A 25,000-nucleotide genomic window follows, 5' to 3' on the forward strand; every position below is an offset into this window, starting at 1 on the left:
AGCGACATTTTTTAATGAAATGATGATGATAGGCTCGGATGATAGGGGAAGGGTTAAAATAGTGCTATATGGCATGAACTCCAAAATGGCCGATGTGGCCCTTACATCACTCCTCCTCGCGGCGCCTCATATCGTTTTTAGCCCCATTTCTCAATGGTGAAGAATCACATTAAAAAAATTATCAGATCCGTATGTGGATCCGGATCTTCAGCAAAATCTAATCAGTTCATCCTCGTCACACACACCCAGCATGCCCACAAAATTTCGTCCCGATCCGTCCACAACTTTTTGAGATATCCTGCACACAAACAAACAAACAGACAGAAATGGGTGAAAACATAACCTCCTTCACCTCCGGTGGCAAAGACAAGAATTAAATTTTCACGGCGCAGTTAGGGGCACGGATAAAAAGTGGAATGGCAGGTTGGTGTAACTTTGGAGGGGCAAAGGAAAATTCCACGGGGACATGTTGGTTGGGTAATGGCCTGGAACAACATCGCACTGGATTGGATGTCACTTTGCCCCAGGAAGAGACCGTCCACGCGACGAGCTAGTTTGAGAGGTTACAGGGGGAGAATGTAGGTCCCGTGTTTTGCAAAACGACCTCCGTGCGCTCATGGACAGTTGGACCCTGTTGGGGTTGACGATGAGCACAGAGTCGTCGACACGCCGCACACGGGGTGTTTATTAGTGGCTGTGGGGCAGGGAAGAAGGAAAAAGTTGAACGGTAGGACACTTAGAAAGAGAAAGGCCAATGTGGACTGGTGTCGGTGTGAGCCACAATTGGAGTTTAAATGTTTTTGTGCTGCAAAGGCAGAGAAAGGAGCAACGAGTCATGAGCAGCTGGTGGCTCATGGTAATGGAGAAAGGTTGGAAGAGCAGGAGGTTCAAGGCCAGCAGCGGCAACAGGGAGGGAGAGAAAGGTCCAACAATAACAAGAGGGCCATAATATGCAACTGTGTTCGGAAACACGAGGCCGGGAATTTCAAATTAAAATTGAAATGGGAATTTACTTTACAGCAGCCTTGGTGGGAGTTGGTCCCTGTACTGCAGGATTCGGACTAGGGGAGGTTAATGGGGTCGGCCTCGTGGAAAATTGATCCCCTGCGAGATTGGGTTTTGCCAGGCAGCTGGGGAGCAGCACTAACAGGATTTGGACCTGGGGTCCGACTATGGGTGGTGTGGCACAACCCGAGCCCCACAGGGAGCCTGGTGGAGTGTGGAGTCTCTTGTCGATCGGGGTACCGTCCAAGCGAGTGTCTCGGGCCAGTGAGGTTGCCAGACATGGAGGGGGATGAGACCTCTGGGAGGGTCTGAGGTGGTTTTGGCTGGGCACCTATCATGGTGCACCATGAGGACCACTCGGGAGAGGTTTTGCGAGTCACGCTTTGGTGGCGGCACCGCTAAGGGCCAGACGAGGTGATTGTCAGGTATGCAGCTTTGCAACCTCTCCCCAAGGCTCTGGGACAGCCAGCATGATGGACCAGCCATGCCGGGCTGGGCAATGGACACGGGTCGAACTGCATGAATACAGCCCACCGGACAACGACCGGATCTTCTGTCGAAAGTTATAGACCTTTTGGGAAAGGTTGGAGAGGTCTGTATAACCTTCCACAGGTGGTCTGCTGTAATTAATGGGTTCTCAGCTTGGGAAGAGGGCCCCGAGTTTTAATTGTCATGGGAGACATGGGACTGTTGATATTGAATGGGCTCCTCAGTGGTAATTGGATTTATTGAATTTACCTTTCCCCATTGCGCAGACTCTCCATGCTTTGCTTCGGGGGGTATGCACTATGCAGGTGAGTTGGTGAATTGCCATGGGTGACGGGAAAGAATGGCCATGAGAGCCGAGCATGTAGACCGGGTGGAATGGGTTAAAATATTTGTGTTGTGAATAAAATAATTTCCACTGGCGATTTTGTTGCTTATGTATTTGTGATTATGATTAGCATGTATGCAAGCCATGGCAAGAAGGAACATCATTTTTGGCGTGTTCTGTAGGTGTATGTGGTGAATGTATGGCAGTTGGGGAGGGATCATTACGTTTAAGGTTTGTGGGTGGGGTAAGTGGTGTATGTGTGTATGTGTGTATGTGTGTATGTGTGTATGTGTGTATGTGTGTATGTGTGTATGTGTGTATGTGTGTATGTGTGTATGTGTGTATGTGTGTATGTGTGTATGTGTGTATGTGTGTGTGTATGTGTGTATGTGTGTATGTGTGTATGTGTGTATGTGTGTGTGTGTGTGTGTGTGTGTGTGTGTGTGTGTGTGTGTGTGTGTGTGTGTGTGTGTGTGCGTGTGCGTGTGCGTGTGCGTGTGTGCGTGTGTGCGTGTGTGCGCGTGTGCGCGTGTGTGTGCGTGCGCGTGCGCGTGCGCGTGCGCGTGCGCGTGTGCGCGTGTGTGTATGTGTGTTCGCAGGTGGATCAAGCTCTCAGGGAGAGCGAGGAATGTGGAGCTCAGCCATGCCCCACCCCCGGTAGCCCAGAATGTGACTCGGTAAGGGAAACCCACTGAAATGAGGGTAAGGGTTAGGTCGCCACGTGGTGAAGGACCCCTGGCGAAGATAGAAGGCCGCAGAAGGCCAATGGGTTACCCCCTCCAGCAGGGTCGTGGAGAAAAGGGAGCTGTTGTGGTGCTAGAGGGCGAGGATAAGGAGTCCAGGGTTTCCCTAAAAGTGGGACTTTGTGCTGGGGGACTGAGGTGGAGGGAGAAGGCAGCATGAGAGGATAGGAAGGCAGCGTGAGAGGGGTAGGAAGGCAGCGTGAGGGGATAGGAAGGCAGCGTGAGGGGATAGGAAGGCAGCGTGAGGGGATAGGAAGGCAGCGTGAGGGGATAGGAAGGCAGCGTGAGGGGATAGGAAGGCAGCGTGAGGGGATAGGAAGGCAGCGTGAGGGGATAGGAAGGCAGCGTGAGGGGATAGGAAGGCAGCGTGAGGGGATAGGAAGGCAGCGTGAGGGGATAGGAAGGCAGCGTGAGGGGATAGGAAGGCAGCGTGAGGGGATAGGAAGGCAGCGTGAGGGGGTAGGAAGGCAGCGTGAGGGGGGTAGGAAGGCAGCGTGAGGGGGGTAGGAAGGCAGCGTGAGGGGGTAGGAAGGCAGCGTGAGGGGGTAGGAAGGCAGCGTGAGGGGGGTAGGAAGGCAGCGTGAGGGGGTAGGAAGGCAGCGTGAGGGGGTAGGAAGGCAGCGTGAGGGGGGTAGGAAGGCAGCGTGAGGGGGGGTAGGAAGGCAGCGTGAGGGGGGTAGGAAGGCAGCGTGAGGGGGGGGTAGGAAGGCAGCGTGAGGGGGGGGTAGGAAGGCAGCGTGAGAGGGGGTAGGAAAGCAGCGTGAGGGAGGAATCAGCGTGAGGAGGTAGGAAGGCACTGTAAGGGGGAAGGCAGTATGAGGGAGGAATCAGCGTGAGTGGAGGGGAGGCAGCATGAAGGGATGGGAAGGAAGCATGAGGGGTGGGGGACGGAAGGCAGTGTAAGTGGAGGGTAGGCATCCTACCAGGGCATTACCAAGGTGATAAAACCCACCCAAAGAGCAACGTTTTCTTTATAAACACCGTGTTCTCTATAAAACCATGTGGGAGCATATAAATATTACAACCTATACTATCTACCTGGCAAAGGCCAGCGTGAATGCATGCCCCCACCCCCATACTCGTTCCTCCAACCTCCCCACACTCCATGCTAACTGTGCACGCACACCGGTGATATACTTATCATTTCACCCGCACACATGCATGGATTTCCCCACACCCACACTTCATAGTGGCACGTTCCACGTGGCTTTGATGCCACAGCACATCCACTCCCTATGTGTCTTCGGTGCTGCAGCACAACTGCTCCCCACAGGCAGAAGCACATGGTTCACGAAATGGCTGCATAACCTCCTCCACAGCGCCACACACCACACACCCAGGTGTGAGTTTGAGTTCAAGTTCAGATCGCGCGCCCACGAAACCCACACACCGCACACAAGTAACCAAGCATTCAGGCACACACATACACACCCCATGGAGAGTCATTTGTACACATTTGTACCATGTCCGTGTGTGCTGTGTACGTACCTCTTCATTTTCAGCAACTGCTGACCATTAATATATTGCAGCAACGATTAGTATATTTATATTAATATTTTGTCATGAAAACATGGCAAACTGCGTACGTAATTGCCGAAAACAAACAAACCCCCGTGGACTAGTCATGACTTGCAAAAGCAGGTTAGAGAGCACGGCATTGCGCTCAATGAAGTTCCACTTTCTGCACATTCCTAAATCTTTTCTTCACTAAATATAATTGTCCGAACAGTAGAAAAAAATTAAGCTTGATGCTTTGCTGAAATAAATACACTTAGTTATAAAAAAGAAATCGCAAATTTGTGAAAATTTTCAGATTTCACTCCGGATTCCGACACTTATTTAGTCCACGAGATCCAATCCTCAAATTAGATATGATATTTTGATTTCTGTATATACTTTAATTCGTCCATGAGAGTGGATCATGCTTCCAAATCAAGGAACGTTTGAATAGGCCGAAACAAAATGACCCCAGCAAGCTGAAAGAGGGCTCACCAAGGATGACGCCTTGATGAAGGACATAATTAAATAAGGCCGTTAATTATCTTCAAAATGGGTGTTTAAATTAACCCAAACACCCAATTTTCACTCATGCACTTCCTTGGAATTCCCTTGATATACATGCAAAGTTTTTATGGCAAACCTCTTCCCTTCATCCTCCCTATTCCACCTCTTATAATTCTACACTCTATCACAAACAACACCAATCTACCAAAGACCTCCTTATCAATATGACCTCCTTACCATAGACATATATGTATACATGTAGTCTCTTACCAATTGCATAATAAAAAAAACCCTTAGCACGTCTTAGACTATCGTGAATATCTCATTTGTAAAACATTTTGAATACCCTTTGTAAATCCCGCAAGCCATTACACGAACCATCGACACCCCACTTCATTGACAGAGGGTCTATTGCGCTAAGGTAATGGCCCGGAGGTCTACTATTGCAAAATGTGCCGAGAGATAATATAATATGATGAGATCACTGCTGATGAAAACAAGAAGTATAATGCTCTTTCTAAAGGACAAGTCTCTCGATGAAAAAGCATTTTTATTCTTAATTTATTCTGCTGGGGTTTGAACCCAGAGGTGTGTGAAAGGTACAAAATGAAAATGCTCTTTTCACAAACCAAGTGATATTGATGCCCTGATATGTGGCAAGATATTAAAGAGGACTTTGAGTAAGGAGGAAGAAAAAATTAGAAAACAATTGTTCCATGACTAAAAGGTGTGTGTGTGCGTGCGTGTGTGCGTGCGTGTCACTTTATTCTGAAAGATTATTGCTGTTGTAGAATAATAAATATACGGTTGGAAAGCTAATTAATCGATAAACTTGAAAAAACAAAAAATTGTGCCAATTAATCACAAAAATGCCTATTTCAACTTTTTGGGGAGGAAAGAGGAAGAAGAGGGATTTCTAATTATTATTATTATTTGTATACGGTCAAGCGAGAACACTGAACGCATCAGGACGCAACAGAACAAAGGCAACAGTGGAGGGTGGGGGCACCAACAGTGGAGTTGAATGACAAAATAGAGGGAGACTTGGACAAACAATGGGTGTGGGGAGGAATGGAGAGGGGGGGGCAGATAGAGGAAGACACATGGGATGGACAAGATGGATAAAGAAGGAAAAACTGGAAATTTGGAAGGAGAAGGGCTCGGGGGGAGTTTTGGTTAACGAGGAAAGAATGAGAGTGAAAAGAATGTGGAAGTTGGTTCCACAGGTGGAAAAACAAAACAAAAACGGAATGAATGAGTGGAGGTGAGCAGTGATCCTGTATTTTTAGAGTTTCACCAGAAGGGGGTTGATGGTGGACCAAGTGCATGCTCTGCAGAAATCTGGGAAGAGAGGTGCAAAGAATTGAAACAGCAGGGGATGCAAGAACAGAAAGAAGGTGGTAGAAGGCAGAGAGACCTGTGACCCGTCTGCGATGGGTAGGTGAGGAAGATTCCAATTATCTTGAAGACTGTGGTTTCCACAGCATCAAGCTGAGAAAGAGGTGAGGCAGGGTAACCAGCCCAGAGGAGAGAGCAGCACTCCATCAAGCTGCAGATGAAGACCTTGCAGGCCAAGGAAAGACTTTGTATGAGTGAGGATGCCCAATGAGCACATCAGGACGCAACACTGGCTTTGCAAGCCAACTTTGAAATGTGATTGGCCCAAGGCAGATGGTGACTGACCGTGAGACCCAGGAGCTTGAGTGACTAAAGTTCCTTAAGAGGATTGTTAAGAAAGGTGAGAGGAGGGTTTGCCATAGGGTCCTTTCAGAGAGAGAGAGAGAGAGAGAGAGAGAGAGAGAGAGAGAGAGAGAGAGAGAGAGTGAGATTTGTCTGGATTGAAAAACAGATAGTAGGTGTTTGACCAGCTTGTGATTTTCTCAGGGTCTGAAGAGAGGGAAGAGGCAAGAGCCTGCCCATCTGAAGGATGAGGGATGTCACAGAAGAGGGTGGAAACAAAGGGGATTTCCCAGTGAGTCAGAGAGATTATTGATGATGATCAGAAATAGGACCGGGCCCAGAACACTACCTTGGGGCACTGCAGCCTTGCGAGGGAGAGGAGATGAAAGTTGAGAGCCACATTTTGGCTAACAGGAAGTCAGTAAGCCATGTGTGGAGTTTGCCAAGCCAAGCATTATTGACTTTGATGATGGATTCCATGACCTTGGTGATGATTGGAAGTGAGCTGATAGGTCTGGAGTTAAGGGGATCCGTTTTTGCACCATTTTACCTCCGCCACCGAAGGAGAAGGAGGTTGTGTTTTCACCCCTTTTTTTCTGCCTTTTTGTTTGTTTGTTTGTGTGCAGGATATCTCAAAAAGTTGTGCATGGATTTGGATGAAATTTGGTCGGCACGTTGGGTGTGTGGCAAGGACAAGTCGATTTGATTTCGGTGAAGATCTGAATCCAGATCTGGATCCGAGAGTTATTTAATTTTCAAAGTGATTCTTCACCATTGAGAGATAGTGCTAAAAACGATGTATAGCACGATATTTCAAAAATGTATTGGGCCCGATATGTTCTCATGGATCAGGCACTATGTGGATCAGGCACTTACGTAATGCAGTGATGTTGGCTGATTTTCAAGACTTAGAACTTTAATTAAGTGTTTCCAATGGTACGCCAACAGGAACCCTTTAGAATAAAGTGTCGTAAATGGAAGGAGCACACAAATAACTTCTTTATTATTATTATTATTATTATTTTTTACAACTATAGCAACAATAACAAGGATATATGTTATGAAAGATCCTTTTTTCACACATTTCATTTCATTTTACATCCTCATTGAGACTCAAAGGTAGACTTGTAATACGTTTGTGAAATGCAACATGCTCTCTTTTGAATAAACCAGTCAGCAAAGTGACAGGTATGCTAGGCGAGTTATATATAACTAGTGCGTGCCCATACGTGCATGGCCGTATGTGCAAAAAAAAAAAAAAAAAAAAAAACTTTCAAACCGCATGCCAGAAACAACAACCACACAGGCCGTTCCTTCGCTTTTGCGTGCCCATACGTGTATGGCCATACGTGCAAAAAATAAAAAAAATAAAAATAAAACTTTCTATCCACGTGCCAGAAACAACTACACAGGCCGTTCCTTTGCTCTCGCGTGGCCGTACGTGCGTAGCGGTACGTGCAAAAAAAAATATAAAAAATAACTTTCAAACAAACACACAGGCCGTTCCTTCGCTTTTGCGTGCCCGTACGTGCGTAGCTGTACATGCGTGGCCGTACGTGCAAAAAATAAAAATAAAACTTTTTATCCACGTGCCAGAAACAAACACACAGGCCGTTCCTTCGCTCTCGCGTGCCCGTACGTGCATTGCAGTACGTGCAAAAAAAATTACAAAAAAGAACTTTCAAACAACCACACAGGCCGTTCCTTCGCTCTCGTAAACGACGACTGGATTGGGGCATTGTGTTTATCTATAAATGCACATAAGAAATCGAGAAATTATTCGAATACAGTAAGTCATCACTATCTGGAAGTCCGTACGTTGTAACCCGTAATGGGGAACGCGCTCTAACTTGGCCATAAGTTGGGAACCACTTGTCCGATTAATTTCAAACCTTGAAAAGGCAAACAAACAGAGATTGCTGGAATTACATATAGAAGATAGATACTGTGGGTGCAAAACGCCAAGCAACGTGTCCTGTCATTGGTAACTGAGGATCTCTTCCCCATCGGCCACGCCTACGCAGCAACGTGTCCTGTCATTGGTTTGGTAAATAAATGGCCATAACTTGGAAACCACTTGTCCGATTAATATCAAACCTTGAAAAGGCACATACTCAGGTCCCCAGCACTATACCTGGCAAGTTTGAATTAGATCGGACCAGAGGTTGTCGAGAAACAGCGGTCACACACACACACACACACACACACACACACACACACACACACACACACACACACACACACACACACACACACACACACACACACACACACACACACACACACACACACACACACACACACACACACACACACACACACACACACACACACACACACACACACACACTGCTAGAATTATAGATAGAGATAGAAGATCCCATTCCAATTAGACTGCACACCTTTGATACATCATTCCCTTCTCCATTCCTCACCTCTCTGTGTTCGCTGATGATCTTTGTGAGAGCGCTGTGCAACAAAGGGCCTGCATGTTCCATTTTGTTATCCGAACAGCTGGTGGAGAAGAGAAAAAAAAAAAACAAGCAATATGGTAGATTATGGCAGATAAAGCACACCATCAATACATATACATATACAGTGGGGAGAACAAGTATTTGAGACACTGCCGATTTTGCAGGTTTTCCCACTTACAAAGCACGTAGAGGTCTGTAATTGTTATCATAGGTACACTTCATCTGTGAAAGACGGAATCTAAAACAAAAATCCTGAAAATCACATTGTATGATTTTTAAATAATTAATTTGCATTTTATTGCATGAAATAAGTATTTGATCACCTCCCAACCAGTAAGAATTCCGGCTCTCACAGACCTGTTAGTTTTGTCTTTAAGAAGCCCTCCCATTCTCCACTCATTACCTGTATTAACTGCACCTGTTTGAACTCGTTATCTGCATAAAAGACAGCTGTCCACACTCAATCAATCAGACTCCAACCTCTCCACAATGGGCAAGACCAGAGAGCTGTCTAAGGACATCAGGGACAAAATTGTAGACTTGCACAGGGCTGGGATGGGCTACAGGACAATAGGCAAGCAGCTTGGTGAGAAGGCAACAACTGTTGGCGCAATTATTAGAAAATGAAAGAAGTTCAAGATAACAGTCAATCTCCCTCGGTCTGGGGCTCCATGCAAGATCTCACCTCGTGGAGTCTCAATGATCATGAGAAAGGTGAGGGATCAGCCCAGAACTACACGGCAGGACCTGGTCAATGACCTGAAGAGAGCTGGGACCACAGTATCAAAATTAACCATCAGTAACACACTACGCCGTCATGGATAAAAATCCTGCAGCGCATGCAAGGTGCTTATGCTCAAGCCAGCGCATGTCCAGGCCTGTCTGAAGTTTGCCAATGACCATCTTGATGATCCAGAGGAGGAATGGGAGAAGGTCATGTGGACTGATGAGACCAAAATAGAGCTTTTTGGTTTAAACTCCACTCGCCATGTTTTGGAGGAAGAAGAAGGATGAGTACAACCCCAAGAACACCATCCCAACCGTGAAGCATGGAGGTGGAAACATCATTATTTGAGGATGCTTTTCTGCAAAGGGGACAGGACGACTGCACCGTATTGAGGGGACGATGGATGGGGCCATGTATCACGAGATCTTGGCCAACAACCTCCTTCCCTCAACAAGAGCGTTTTCGATGGGGCGTGGCTGGGTCTTCCAGCATGACAACGACCCGAAACACAGCCAGGGCAACTAAGGAATGGCTCTGTTGGAAGCATCTCAAGGTCCTGGAGTGGCCTCGCCAGTCTACAGAGCTGAACCCAAGAGAAAATCTTTGGAGGGAGCTGAAAGTCTGTGTTACCCAGCGACAGCCCCGAAACCTGAAGGATCTGGAGAAGATCTGTATGGAGGAGTGGGCCAAAATCCCTGCTGCAGTCTGTGCAAACCTGGTTAAGAACTATAGGAAAGGTCTGTTCTCTGTAATTGCAAACATAGATTTCTGTACCAAATATGAAATGATGTTTGTCTGATGTATCAAATACTTATTTCATGCAATAAAATGCCAATTAATTATTTAAAAATCATACAATGTGATTTTCAAGATTTTTGTTTTAGATTCCGTCTTTCACAGTTGAAGTGTACCGATGATAAAAATTACAGACCTCTACGTGCTTTGTAAGTGGGAAAACCTGCAAAATCGTCAGTGTATCAAATACTTGTTCTCCCCACTGTATATATATTTTTTTGTTTTTATTAAGTGTCTTTTATTACCTCCGTCACCGAAGTTGGAAGGAGGTTATATTTTCACCCTTGTCTGTTTGTCTGTCTTTGAGCAGGAGATCTCAAAACGTTATGGACAAAGTGGGCCAAAACATGGTAGACACGTTGGGTGTGTGACAGGACGGATTTATTTGATTTTGGTGAAGATCTGAATCCGGATAAGAGTATTTGTTAATTTTTTTAGCTGATCCTTCACCATTGAGGGATGGGGCAAAAAAACGATACATAGCATGATATTTAAAAAAGTTGTGGACGGATGACAAAACTTGGTGGATGAGTTGGGAAGGTGACAAGAACAAGCCGATTCGATTTTAGTTTAGGTCCGGATGCAGATCCGGTCTATTAGTGGGCTACAAAACGTAAACCTGTTCAGCCTGGTGGAGGTAAGCACTCCATTAGAGCCGTTCTAGTTTTAAAACTGTAGAGCTAGCATAACGTGGCACCACCCAAAGAGTCCTAAAACCACCAAGTCAACTTGGCTAAGTGAACTCAACCAAGCACAGAAATAGGTTGGTTTTCAGTTGGCAAATTATACAAAGTTCACGAAGATTCTCATAGTTTAAATGGCTTGTGCAACGTCCAATGCGACGCTTGTTGTGGCTATGTCGCAATTTGGAATTAAATGTATTAAAACAACAAAGTTGGCAGTGAAAACGATTTGTAAGAGCGTTCACAAGCATGATTGAAGCAACTAGTTTCACATGATCTCCACGTGACCACGAGCGATCTCAAGTCAGATTCACGACGATCTAATGATAATTTTGACAGGAAGAACGCTACCAGATAGAGCATGGCAAGCTGATTAATTGGATCTTTGTTTACATCCCAGTAGGCATTCTCTGATTCGAAACTATCAAACATAAAATGATTGGAAAAACACTTATCAGCTCAATCTTTACATCACAAAATCTACCAAGTGTTATCCTCAATCAAAGTGACAGTTTCAAACTTAAATGCGTATTGCGAGATAATCCAAATCCAAATGTTGTATGATGCAGATCACAAAAATATGTCACATGAACAAATTGATTATAATGTGAGTAATGGCTTCAAATACTGTTGCAGAGGTACTCCCTAAAGGTCGTGAATCTGATATGTTCTTCATCATTTCAATGAGCAGTACCAGGCAGGTATACCAGAGTTTGTTAATCTGAAATTTTCAAGTCACACAACTCTCAATGCTATTGCGAATCAAATACTGTGCAGTGTTTGGAGATATTATATATAATCCTTGGCACATACAGTATGTTCAGTGGAGCATGTGGGATGGCCAGTTTGGTATTCCCATCTGAACTGATATCTCAGGATGGTGGGATCCCAGATTCAAATCCTTAACACAATGTTTATGTCCATTTGGGTGGTCCTTATTTGCAGGTAAAATATAAAGTTAAAAATTCGAAAACTGTCAACACCTAATTTTGTTCAATTGTACAAAAAAAGAAGAGGAAGAAAAAAAAAATCACATGTTAAATTTCATCCAATTTCAACAATCTTTAGAAGTTTCTTCGAGGTTGAAATTCTGGACTGCAGTGTCCTAGTACCGGTGGATTGGTGTGGTTCATCACTTTGGCGTTGATATTGTTTCCTCTTTGCTGTTGGGAAAGTGGCTTACACTACCGGTCAAAAGTTTTAGAACACCCCCATTTTAAAGTTTTTACTGAAATTTAAGCAGTTCAAGTCCAGTGAATAACCTGAAATGGTACAAAGCAAAGCGGTAAACTGCCAAAGGTTAAAAAAAAAGGTTTAGGTTACCAAAAACTGAAAAATAATGTAAATTTCAGAGTTGTTAAAAAAGGCCCTTTTCAGGGAACAAGTAATGGGTTAGCAACTGCAGCTGTTCTCCAGCAATGGAAGTAAATTAAACCTTGAAAGTTGATGCAAAAAATTCCTACAGGTGTCCCAACTGTTGTTGATTAGTTACAAACTCTCTGTCTGTATAAAAACGGTGTTGGAACAGACTGTGTTGCTGCACCCTCTGAAACATTATTTGGACAATATTGCACTGCACGAAGTAGTATATTGTAATCATAATGGCGAGAAAAAGACAATTAACAAAGGAAGACAGATAGACCATTATAACCCTTAAAAGTGTAGTTCTTTTCTTTGGAGAAATTGCAAAGGAAGCCAAAGTGTCAGTGAGTAGTTTCCTGCACCATCAAAAGACACTTGGAAACTGGAGGAAACTCTGACAGGAAGAGGTCTGGCAGATCCAAAGTCACAACACAATCAGAAGACAAGTTTCTGAGAGTCAACAGCTCGTGCGTGATAGGCGGCTCACAGGACAGCAGCTTCAAGCACAGCTTAACACTGGTCGAAGTAAGGAAGTCTCAGTTTCAACTGTGAAGAGAAGACTTCGAGCTGCAGGTTTGACAGGATGAGTGGCAGTAAGAAAGCCATTGTTAAGATGGCAAAATAAGAAAAAGAGGCTTGCCTGGGCCATGAAGCACCACCAGTGGACTACTGAAAACTGGAAGAAGGTCTTATGAACCGATGAATCAAAATTTGAAATCTTTAGTTCATCACGCAGGGTTTTTGTACGCCGTCGAGTCGGAGAAAGGATGGTTCCTCAGTGTGTGACACCAACTGTCAAATATGGAGGAGGAAGCGTGATGATCTGGGGCTCTTTTGCTGGATCCAGTCGGCAACTTGCACAGAGTGACCGGCACCCTGAACCAAAAGGGCGACCACAGCATTTTCCAGCGCCATGCAATACCCTCTGGTCTACACCTAGTTGGTCAGGGGTTCATCCTACAATAAGATAACGACCCAAAACATACCTCCAGGCTTTGTCAGAACTACCTCAGAAGAAAAGAACAAGACGGTAGGCTTCAGATCATGGAATGGCCAGCACAGTCTCCAGACTTAAACCCCATCGAGCCGGTTTGGGATGAACTGGACAGAAGGGTGAAAGCAAAGCAACCTACAAGTGTAACACATTTGTGGGAACTTCTGTAACAGTGTTGGGAAGAACTTTCCAAACAATATTTGATCTCCATTGTAGAAAGAATGCCACGAGTATGTTCGGCTGTTATATCTACAAAAGGTGGCTACTTTGATGAGTCAAAAATTTAGATTAAATTTTGTTCAACAAAACGATTCCATGATTTCGTTGTTATCTGCAATTGTTTATTTGTTCTATACTTTAATTTCAGAATACATTGAAACATGAAACTGCTTAAATTTCAGTAAAAACTGGAAAAATGGGGGTGTTGTAAAACTTTGGACCGGTGGTGTGTGTGGTCCTGCACAACTTGAAGGAGAAATTGTTTCTTTCTTTGCTATGATGGCATTATACTCCTCAATAAGAGCCACACACCTTGCAGCATTGCCATTGACCACATTCAATTATTCAACTGTCTGTAGTGCCTCCGTGTAATCCTCTATGAGCAACCATGACTCGGAGTCAGAATCCAGAAAACAAGATGGAATTTTGAGACACCTGAAGAAGTCCATTATGTTCTTTGTAACAACATTTTCAATTGAGATGTCCTCAGACTTCCTGGTATTCAGCTGGATGCACTTTTAAAGGAGGTTTATCCATGCCTTCTTTTCCATTTAATGCCTGTACCGTGGCTTGTTTTGACTCTGTGCATACAGTACAGCTCAATCAAAGAATGCCAAACTGTTACAGACCAGTACATTCAGTTAATTGTGCTTTGGTGAAGGTTATATTGGCTGTTAAGTTTCCTGTGAAGTAATAACAACATGAAGGAAAAAAACACAAAAAAATGACAATCTTAAGAACAAAAGGAGATGAGGAGATCAAGATATTCTCCTGAGCGGTCACGCTCATTTTCAAGCGGTGAAACTCATTTTAAAACTGACAAACCCAGTGAAGGAGGAATCGGGGGTCTTCTGTATGTGAACCTGGGACGTTTCAGTGACTCGCCTAGTCCCAGACCACAACGGACCAACTTCAACCCACTGTGCGTGGGTCTGTGGAGATTCAGCTTTGCTTCTTATATCATACCCTGTGATGCATTCTTCGCTGGACTCCCTTTACTCATGGAATCTACCTGTCGGACATTGCACTGCTGTTATCTTGGTGACAATTTCAAAAGCTCGTGTACCCCCGTTAGCATCATTGAGTGATTTACGCACCATTTTTGAGAAGACACTCAGCTGGTTGACTGGTGTGTACTCCCGGAGCTTATTTGTCCTTCCAACCTCTCCTGTACTTCAAATAACGCATCATCCTTTACAGCTTGGAGTACCATTCTTCATCATCAGTGATACAGCTTTACTTGTGGACTTGGGTTCTTCTCCATGCTTCAGTGATACGAGGATTTCACCTTTTGAGGACTTGTAAAATGTGACTGTCCCACTCGGCTTCATCCTGTGCCACCCTCCGCCGGACTCGATCCTTTCAACCGTGCTCACCACTGGCCTTTCACCATTTATAACCCACTGGGGTTACTGTATGGAACTGTTAGTTTGAGCCGAGTTGTCACATCGAGAGTCACAAGTTAACTTATAGCTGCATTTTTGTCCGTGACGTTTGTACTTATTTAATTTGGGTATTCTTACGAAAGCCATTAAGTGGTACATTCAATTAGTATTGTCGTGCTTGCAGTAGACAGTGGGGATTAAAAAATATTGGTTCATGAGTCAGTAAGTGACCACTATATTCGTTATGGGTGTGTGTGTCTGTCTGTCTGTCTGTCTCTGTCCCGAGCATAGCTCCGTGGGTTTTGATCCGATCGTGATAAAATTTTGGTGGGAGGTTTATATCATGATCTAGTTGTGTTTTCCTGAAAATGGCTGTGGTGCGCCCATTATGGGCAGAGCCACCCCCAAAAAACACGTGTTTTTAGGGGGTAGCCAATTTCAAGTTACATCTTCTCCGAGTGGGTTTGTCGAATCTGGCAGGGGTTTCGGTATTTGGTTAGCCCAATGGCACCTGCATAGCCCCACGGAGCTCGATTTTTCATTTTCGTCCCAAGGTCAAGGTCACAAGGTCACGAACTCAGAAAATGTCAAAAAAAAATCAATAAATTGGGCATCGAGCTCTGAGGGTTTTCAACTGTTTCGAATGAAAATTGGTATGCAAGTTGTGCTCTTCGAGTACTACAGCTTTCATCATCTACGTTTTTCCCGATTCCCGCCAGTTTGCCCGTGGCGGCCCCTCGAAGGTCAAAAAATAAAAAAGGCGAACCATGTAAATTGCTCGTGAACCATCGCTGTCTCCAGACTTGTTTCTTATAAAATTATGCTTCTGTCTCCCATCGTATGTTGGTTTCACACTTAAAACACCACAAAGGGCACAGTCGTGTCTATTTTCTGCTCCGACACCCTCCAGATTACCAGTGCATTCGCTGCCGTGTCCCAGGAAAACCACACAACACAAACCAATGAGTCCTATTCATGTTCTGATTCATTTCCAAGACATAACATTCGATTTAAATAAGTTGTTTCTCGATCATAAACTGATAAGAGCTGGCTATCGTATGCAGCCTGACTGCTGGTTGCATCATTTTCTGGGGGCGTGGCTGTGCCGCTGATGTAGTGCCCTCTCTTACCAGCATACAGGTACTCATTTCACTGACTTCAGAATGATGTCAGGCTGAGTCGACCCCACCTGGTGTTAATTCAACGGAAACAGAGGCTCAAACTCAAGATCTTAAGCCAGCCACCCGAACCGTTAAACCAACACCAGGCTTCCTGATAAGACAGACATGAACCAAATGCTTAACCCCACTCTTCACTTTGTGTGCACAAGGTTTCCAAATCCGTAACACCATTACCCCATGCACGCAAACACAGCCAGAGTCCCTAAGCTTAGTTATTTCGATAAGTATGTGTTTACAGTTAGAATCCCTCCTTCTGTCTAATGGGAATTACGTGTGTGCGCTCCGAGTTATTTTTTAGCTAGGTTTTTATATCTTCAACAACTATATCCTCTACATCACCAACTACAACAACAACGCCATCGCCCACATGCATCGTGTCACGTACAGGGGTGAGGTTTCCTCCGCCCACCATGAGCTCGTCCAATCAACGGCAGCCACGAGTCGCCCGACAACCCCCTCGTCCAATCCGGAGGCGAGTACCTCAGAGCGTTTCCCTTGACCCGCGGGGGAGGGGAAGGATAAGTCGAGTGGTGAGCAGTCATTGGGGGCGATTGGCTTGGTCGACGAGGGTTCTGCAGAGTGGTCGTGAGGAGCAGGTTTTTTTTCGGCAGACCGGTGTCTTCGTGGTGACTGCGGAGGGTCTGCAGTCCGATGGCGATTTGCTTCGTCTGCGGCCGTGCTGGCCGGCGTCCGTGGCGCCGTTCTTGGTCCCCGGAGCTTGGTGTGGCGTTGCTGGCGGTGGGTTCGAGTCCCGCCACCGGACAAGCTCGCATAGACCACACGACGCGGGACAGATACCCCGGCCCAGCTGAGGACTGAAATAGACCCACGGGGTCCAGTTTCTTTTTGGGTGTGTGTGTGTGTCCGTGCGCCCAGTCTGTTAAGTAGAGCTGTTAAGTGTTTTCGTTCCTTGTACATTACATTTCTTATTCGGATAACTCTGCTCTTTGTGTGCTTCCCTCCCCGATTATTATTGTAAAATAAATTCCCTGTTAAAAGTTCCAGTTCGTTGTTCATGTTTTGCTTCATTGACTCAGCATGGTTCGGACTTGAGAAATTGTGAGGCCGTTTGGGCGGGTAAGTTGTCATTGGGACCGGCGCGGCTCTGGTAACTCCACTCTGTTACGCCGGATCCGAGTCGGTACCTGTGACTCGGTCCGGACAGAGTCGGCCGAGGGTGTGGTTTTCCCCGGTAGTTGGACGACGTGGGTACTTAGGTATATTGAAATTAGGCAATTAACTCTACCCCACGCCGTCGAAGTATTGGCGACCACGGTCCGCGAAGGGACCCGTGACCTTCGGAGTTGTCCGAGAGTCACGACCTAAATTCCGGGTGTTCGGTGGGAGACGACTCCACTGCTCCATCTAGTGGTCGTTTATTGCCACCGAACACCGGCCCATAACAATAGCACTCTTTATTGCAACAACAGATAATGCATGTTGTTTCAAAGCCACCACAAAAAAATAAAAATGAAATGTCTTTCAAATAATTCAAAAAGTTAGTACTGAGAAAAATTTGCACAAAGCGATGTTTGCGGTGTAAACAGTTTAAGTTTTTTGTTCTTTTTTTTTAAACTTACGAGGTGCACACGTGATGCAAAAATTGCAGGGTGAGAAGTCGCAACTTGGGACTGGAAGCATTTCCAAAGAGTCCGTCAAAAATGACCTGGAAAACAGGTAAACTCGCTTAGGCCTTTGAACACACAAAAAAAACAAAAAGTGAGACCTTAAACACTTAGCCTTGATTGCTTCCTTTTACAAACGAAGTGTCCATCTCACTCGCACCCGACCTGGACGGAAACACGAGCTGCGAGCACGTGACTTGCCTGGATAAAGGCAGGGAATATGTCTGTGGCATGGCGGGATCGCAGCAAATGTGGCACGATCTTGAGCTTCACTCGCGCGCTGGTTGGCTCCCGCTTGAGATCTTGCTGAGGACTGCCCTGAAAGAGGAACATGCGGGATATCACAGCATCACGAGTCGAATCTTGCAGCCTCTGCCCTCTTATACTCTGAATGGTGCACCGTCCAGCCTCCTTACCTTGTGTTTCATAGCTGCATCACCCAAGTACAGACGGTACAATGAATTTATAACAGGAACACTATTCCAGTCAATACTCCTGCACACAAATTGTAAAGAAATGATCATAATGAAGGTAAAAGATAATGAAGAAAAATCATTTCAAAGCAGAATGCAACAGGATTGGTTGGTCAGTCCGCAGTCGAGGATAAAATGGTGTACTTTACAAAATCATGATTAATAGATCAACATAACAAGAGCGGCTTGGTGGTGCAGTGGGTAAAACATGACCGTCATCACTAATGAGCGTTTGCTCGGGGTGGAAATATCCATCCACTGTTACTGAGTGATGACCGTTCAGGATTAGTTAATAGACACGGACAAGCATTTAAAATCAAGTTGTTTCGATATCAGAAATACTGTGTTCCATCCTTAAATTGGCATAACTACCCTTGACTAACAACCCCCCCCCCACCCCTCCCAATCACCAAATTATATTGAAATGCAAACACCCCAACGCCTCTATTAAAATTAATTTCTCGAAGATTCCAGGATTTTGTCGACAAATTCCAACGAATGGAGCTCTATTTTGTTTTTACACAATTTGAGGCCAATGGGAAAAGTGGAATGGGGTGGAATGGTTCCTGTGGGAGTTCATTTCCACTCTGAGATTTAACTAGTAACTTTGACTTTTTTCAAAAGTCAAAGAATTACTATTTGAGTAACATCATCGATACAGTAGGCACACACGACGTTCTAAAAATCGCCTGCAACTGTTTACTAACAACCTTGCCTGACAAGCTCCTCCTCAAAATCGTGTTTATCGTTTAAATGTCACCCAGCGTCTGCATACAATGATACCATCCATCCATCCATCCATCCATTGGGACCATACTCTATACAGAGCGTTGGTGCTGCCGTCGCAGTGCCCTGGGCTATTGGGAACAATCCTGGAAGGGTCGCCAATCCGACGCAGGATACCAGCTAGCTGGCACTCATTTTGCCGACCTCGGAAGGACGACAGGCAGAGTCAACCCCACCTGGCATGAATTCAACAGCTCAGTGGGATTTGAACTCAGGATCCGAGGACCCCAAGCCAACCACCCAAACCATGAAGCCAACACCAGGCGTACATTGATACCGAAGGGTTTGAAAAGCAATATTGAAGACAAGTTAATATTTCGAGTCGAGAGGAAGGATTAACTTGCGTCCAAAAGGAGAAATACATGACAACACACTGCTGACCCACCACGCAGAGCGATTTGAGTAACCAAGGTGTTACAATAAACTTTACATCCACGTAGAAAATAACAGAGCAGGTTAAAAACATGGAAAACTTCTTGTCCTCAACAAATTGGCAGCCTGGTTGCAACACCAACTCACTTGTTCTTCATTCCTATGCAGCACAAGGCTGTAAGGCAGCATCATTGGCTGAGGGTCTGGCTGTGCTGTTGATGCAATACCCCCATACTGGTTCGGGCAGCAATTTGGCCATGGTACCAGGGATGGCTCACCTACTCTTTGCGAAGGGCACCATGAGATCTTTAATATACACCAACGAATGCTGGCACACGGGACGCCCGTTTAACATCCATCCGAGGTACGGCACACAATTGATGAATCACCCTGCCTGTGAAACTCGAGGATGACAGTTTATAGCTGGGTCGGGATTCAAACCCAGGCAAGCCAGCATAAATGCGAGTGTGCATACCTGTATGGCATCCTGTCATCCCACCAACTCACTGATGCCACGTAAGTAAAACAAGACTTGAATACAACGTCCCATGTTCGTTTTTAGACCACCACAATGTTTTCACCGATAATGTTCGACGAATATCCACAAATGCTCCTCCATATGTGTTAACCAATGGAGAAAAAGAAAAGAACTTATGCAATTGAATATTGAGCCATGTTTGTATTGCATACCGATTGGGTTAAAGTTTTAGGATGTATTGGGGGTGTGGTGGGGGTGGGGGTTGGGCGAAGAATATAATATGAAAGAAAATTTTAAAATGAAAATAAAACGAGGAACATGGGAGAGTATGGTGGTGAAGACTACGAAAGGAAGGGAGTTGGGCGGAAATAAGAACAAGCGGAAAGGAGGTGTTGGACATACAGTACAGGTAAAACAGCTCGATGTTCATGCAGGCACGCTACATCCTCCTTCGCTCACTCGACTCCTTTACCGCTCACCCTTGCTTCCTGCGGAGCTCTCTCTCAGCTGCAGTTGCGACATTATGGTGACCGTCGCTTGAGGCAAGCACAAGGTGAGCAATGATGTCAGAGTCAGGAAAGATCTCCTGCTCCAATAACCTCAGCACCCCTATTTTACACTGCAACACACGGATTAATCACCCCGTCTTTCACTGCAATACACCAATCGATTGCTATATCCGAACGTGCATTGCAGATGACAATGAAATGGATCAAATTTTGAACCTGCCATGAAAGTCAAGTGAAAATAACCAAAGACAAGAACATATTTCCTAATTGGAATAAAGAAAAAGGGGAGGATGCATATATAAACCTGTTCTAGCTCTTCTGCAGACAAGGGCGTCTCTCCGCATACTCGCTTGACTCCGTGCAGACTCATCCCTGGAGGGATGCGAGAAGAACCAGAGTCCTCAGTTCTCTCTGATTGGTAGCCAGACCTGAAATCACACACAATGTCGATTATGAACAAAATTGAAGCAACAACTAACATGACTCAAAATTGCTCCTCAATCACACCTGAATGTAAAAGAGTGCAAGGAGAAGGCTGAAATAGCTTCAAAGTGTTATGGGATTTATTATCCTCACCAGAGGAGAAGGTATTGCGTTTGGGTCTGTTTTGTTTGTAACTTGGCAAAAAAAATTTTTTGACAAGTATGTTGGTCTGTAGCCTTTGTCTGTTGGGTAGTCGATCTAGTCTACCCTTATTATCAGTATTTCCGTCGAAATGTCTGTCTGTTTGTCTATCTGTATGTATGTCTGTTCGGTCCAGTGCTCCGTTAATACAATGGCGATTTCGATGAAACTTGGTTGGCAGGTTCATACCATGACCTAGTTGTGTGCAAATGAGAACCGTTGCTATGGACCCATCCGTTGCCGAGCAACGGACTTTTGAAATTATTTTTTTAAATCTCAAAAAATTTATTTTTTCGAAAATCAAAAATCTGGCCACGAGCGACTGTGGGCAGTACATTCAGCCATATTGTCAAAAATTTCCAGCCGGATCCTCTGAAAACTGTCGGAGAAGATAAACTTTGAATGAACCCTGGTCGAAAACAATAAAAAAACGAAGTTCGTTATATCTCAGAGAATACGAGTCAGATATACATGAAACTGGTATGGTAGGTTGTATGGTATGGTATGGTAGGTATGGTAGGTATGTGTGAGAAAGAACCGGTGCTATGGACGCTTTAGTTGGCTAGTAATGGCTGAAAACTACTAAATTCGACTTGATCGACTACCCATGTCCACCTACCGGCTTGTCTGTCTGTCTGTCACGATTTTTGGCAACAGTTTTCAACCAATCGTTATGAATTTAGTGTGTGTGTGTGTGTGTGTGTGTGTGTGTGTGTGTGTGTGTGTGTGTGTGTGTGTGTGTGTGTGTGTGTGTGTGTGTGTGTGTGTGCGTGCGTGTGCGTGCACGCGCAGATGACCGGCCAAGTACAGCAACGCTTAATTTTGGTGAAGATCCAGATCCGGATCTGATAATTTTTTTAATGATTTTTCACCATTGAGAGATAGGGCTGGAACGATATATAGCACGATATCTGAAAAAGTTGTAAACGGATTCGAACGAAACTTGGTGGACAGGTTGGGTGTTTGACACGGACGAACTCATTAAATCTTGGTGAAAATCCAGATTCCGACTACTCGAATTTTTTTTAAGTGATTCTTCACCATTGAGAGATGGGGCCAAAACTATATGTGGCATGATATCCCAAAAGGTGATGGATGTATTCCGACGAATATCCGAATACAGATCTGGATACGATAATTATTTAATTTTTAACTAATTCTTCACCATTCTGAGATGGGGCTAAAATGATATTGCATGATATCTCAAAAAGTTGTGGATGAGTGATGACAAAAAAAAAAAACCTCGGTGGATGAGTTAGTTAGGTGATAAGAACAAGCCGATTCGATCTTGGTCGAGGTCCGGATTCAGATCCGACCTATCAGTGGGATTCAAAATGTAAACCATTCAGCCTGGTGGAGGTACCTTCTCCATGGAGTGCCATTCCGTTTCACCAAGTGTCACTCTATGAGTGATTTTTCATTTGTTAGTTTGTCTCCATAGAACGTGTGTATGCCATTTAAATACTGTGGAACCAGAAGACCCTTTTGAGACCCTTAAGACCCCCAAAGAGGAACCCAAATGCTCAGACCACCTCAACGCCAAACTATCCCTTGATACCCTATAAAATAGATCATGATGTCTTTTTTCCGATTTCTGAATTATAAAGTTGGTAAATTTGCGATTCAAAGTCAAAATCTTTCTTCTTATTCAGATGAGCCATGACATCACACCTGGATGTAGACCTCCAGATCAGTACTGTGTACGAGTTACATTGCGGTACGATTGAACTCAAATGACGAAAAAAAAAAAGTTCGATTTTCGACAAATATGCTGAGTCGATGCGTCCTTGGTGGTTGTAGTAATACAGACCGAGATGGTTTCCTGTTGCAACAATGTCCGAAACACCCTAAGTTTGCCAGAACTTGGACAAGGTTTGTCCGAAATACCCGAGTGGGGATCGGACCTACAAAATGTTCGCTTTTGTGATCGGAACACGTTACAGAGCACTGTTATGAAACAAAAGAGATTGCCATCGATCTTGTGGTTATCCGCCACAACTGAGAGAGGATGTCCATCGTCCATGATTAAGCGGAAGAAACAGCCGTCGCTCAAAACTGTAACACCATCTCCACCCAGCTCCCAAGCACATTCACATGGACAATTTCAATGGCGAATCAAACACCTGTTGCCATTGCCCGGCAGTTACCGCAAGAGCATCCGAAAATAATTATCCATTATCAACACAAATTTCTGCAAATCAAATGAACCACCATCCATTTATAATGGGGAGAAAGTGTTATGTATAATCATCGACTCCTCCGAGCGGATTTGACCGAGGATGCCAAAACGTTCAAGGTACCCCCCATTCCTCTCCACTATCCACCATCAATCATCACCGATACCAATACCCACCATCATCCCACACACCCCCTCCACCGGAGTAGGACCACGGCATGGACACAAATGGAATCCAGGAAAAGTACGAGACAGGATGATTCCGTAACATACAAGACAACCGGTCAGCCTGCGACGGTGAACCAAAGCATTCGTCACCAATTTTGTCCACGGCGTCCGAGTCTATCTGGACGATGGCCGTGGTGTCGGGCGATGAAGAGTATTTCTGCTTGAGTAATACATAAAGTGATACATCAATTAATGCAAAATCCCTCCTCATAAATCATGGCTTAAACGGAAAGAAAAAAAAACTCAAACCCTACTGAGCTGAAGTGATCATGAGACAGGCATTTTCATCTTCACGAACACTTCCGCCTTCTTGCTCGAAATCGCCCGCACAAACTCAAAATGATACGGATCCACAATTCCCCCGAAACCGTTTCCATTGCTAGTTTTGTCTCTAAATATTTATTCAAAGTCCCACTGACCCACTTTCAAGAGACCGAGAACCTTTAGAGTTGCTGATGAAGGTGGAATCAGTTTTGGAACCCGAGCTTGACATTCACAGTTTCTCTCTGTAAACCGCCGTCCGGATCAATATGGGATTCCAGATGTGACCTCACTGGAAAAATCGAAAATAAACACCCTCGGGCTGTTTTTGACACCGATTGGCAAAAAAATCAAATAAAAATAAAAATTTTTCCCTTCAAATTAGACCGTGATTAATGATTCTCAATGGTTTTCAGAAGAAAAAAAAAATCCTTGAGACCCTTTACAAGCTGAAGACACATAAGACCCCCCCAAGACCCTTCAAGGTGCCTAAAAGTCTCAAGCCTTTCGAGCCCTCAGACCCTCAAGTCTAATAAGACCCTGTAGACCTATTAGACCCTTAAGACCCTCTAGACCCCGTTATACCCTTTATAATCCTTGGACCTCGAAGACTCTTTAGATCCTCAGACCTGTAGAACCACGAAGATCCTTCAACTCCTTTTTACCCTTTTACCTTTCAGACCTTTTAATACCCTGTAGACCCCTTTGACCTTTCGACCCTTTAAGACAATTCCAATCGTTTAGACAGTAAAATACACCTTTTTAGAGCCCTTCGACCTTTTAAAACCCTTTAGACTCTTGAGGCCATTTCAACCCTTTAAACACATTTCGACCTTTTGAGACCTTTCGACATTTACATCTTTTCAGATCTTTGACCTTCACACATTTACAACTCGACCATTTAGACTTTCCATTTAGGGTAAAAGATATCATGAGTATAGATGGGGGAAGAGCAGTGATGAACGGCTGCCCAGAAGACCTGGAGTGAAAAATGAGATTGAGGAAAATGTGGAAGTTGGTGCTACAGGTGAGAGAAAAGAGGAATGAATGAGTGGGGGTGAGTAGTAAGCCAAGATTTTGGGAATTTAACAAGAAGAGGGTTACTGGCAGACTGTGTGCAAATGAAGGAAAGCATACTACCAGGAGGATCAATCCATCCATTGGGACCATACTCTGTAGAGAGCGTCGGTGCTGCCGAAGCAGCCTCCTCGGCTATTGTGCAAAATCCTCGATAGGTCACCACTCCAACGCAGGATACTCAAATGGCTCAATCATCCCAGCAAGCTGGTACTCATTTTGCCGACCTCGGAAGGATGACAGGCTGAGTCAACCCCACCTGGTATTAATTCAATGATGAAGCGGGAATTGAACTCAGGACCCTCGGATCCCAAGCCCACCACCC

The 25,000-nt window shown here is 44.9% G+C and overlaps 1 protein-coding gene across 1 annotated transcript in view; it reads right to left on the reverse strand.

Moving 5' to 3' along the window:
• The window catches only part of ECPAS (Ecm29 proteasome adaptor and scaffold), a 236,448-nt gene that overhangs the window by 178,210 nt on the left and 33,238 nt on the right, over positions 1-25,000 (reverse strand). Inside the window, exons 6-11 of the mRNA XM_085864640.1 lie at positions 20,614-20,737; positions 20,280-20,419; positions 18,108-18,186; positions 17,893-18,009; positions 17,647-17,732; positions 8,682-8,760 (exon numbers count right to left, since the gene is read on the reverse strand). Of these exons, the coding sequence (XP_085720766.1) occupies positions 8,682-8,760; positions 17,647-17,732; positions 17,893-18,009; positions 18,108-18,186; positions 20,280-20,419; positions 20,614-20,737 (625 nt within the window). The remainder of the gene's footprint in view (positions 1-8,681; positions 8,761-17,646; positions 17,733-17,892; positions 18,010-18,107; positions 18,187-20,279; positions 20,420-20,613; positions 20,738-25,000) is intronic.

This window comes from Eptatretus burgeri, chromosome 2 (assembly GCF_056783735.1).
Source record: "Eptatretus burgeri isolate ZD-2024b chromosome 2, Ebu_testis_v1, whole genome shotgun sequence".
NCBI lineage: Eukaryota > Metazoa > Chordata > Myxini > Myxiniformes > Myxinidae > Eptatretus > Eptatretus burgeri.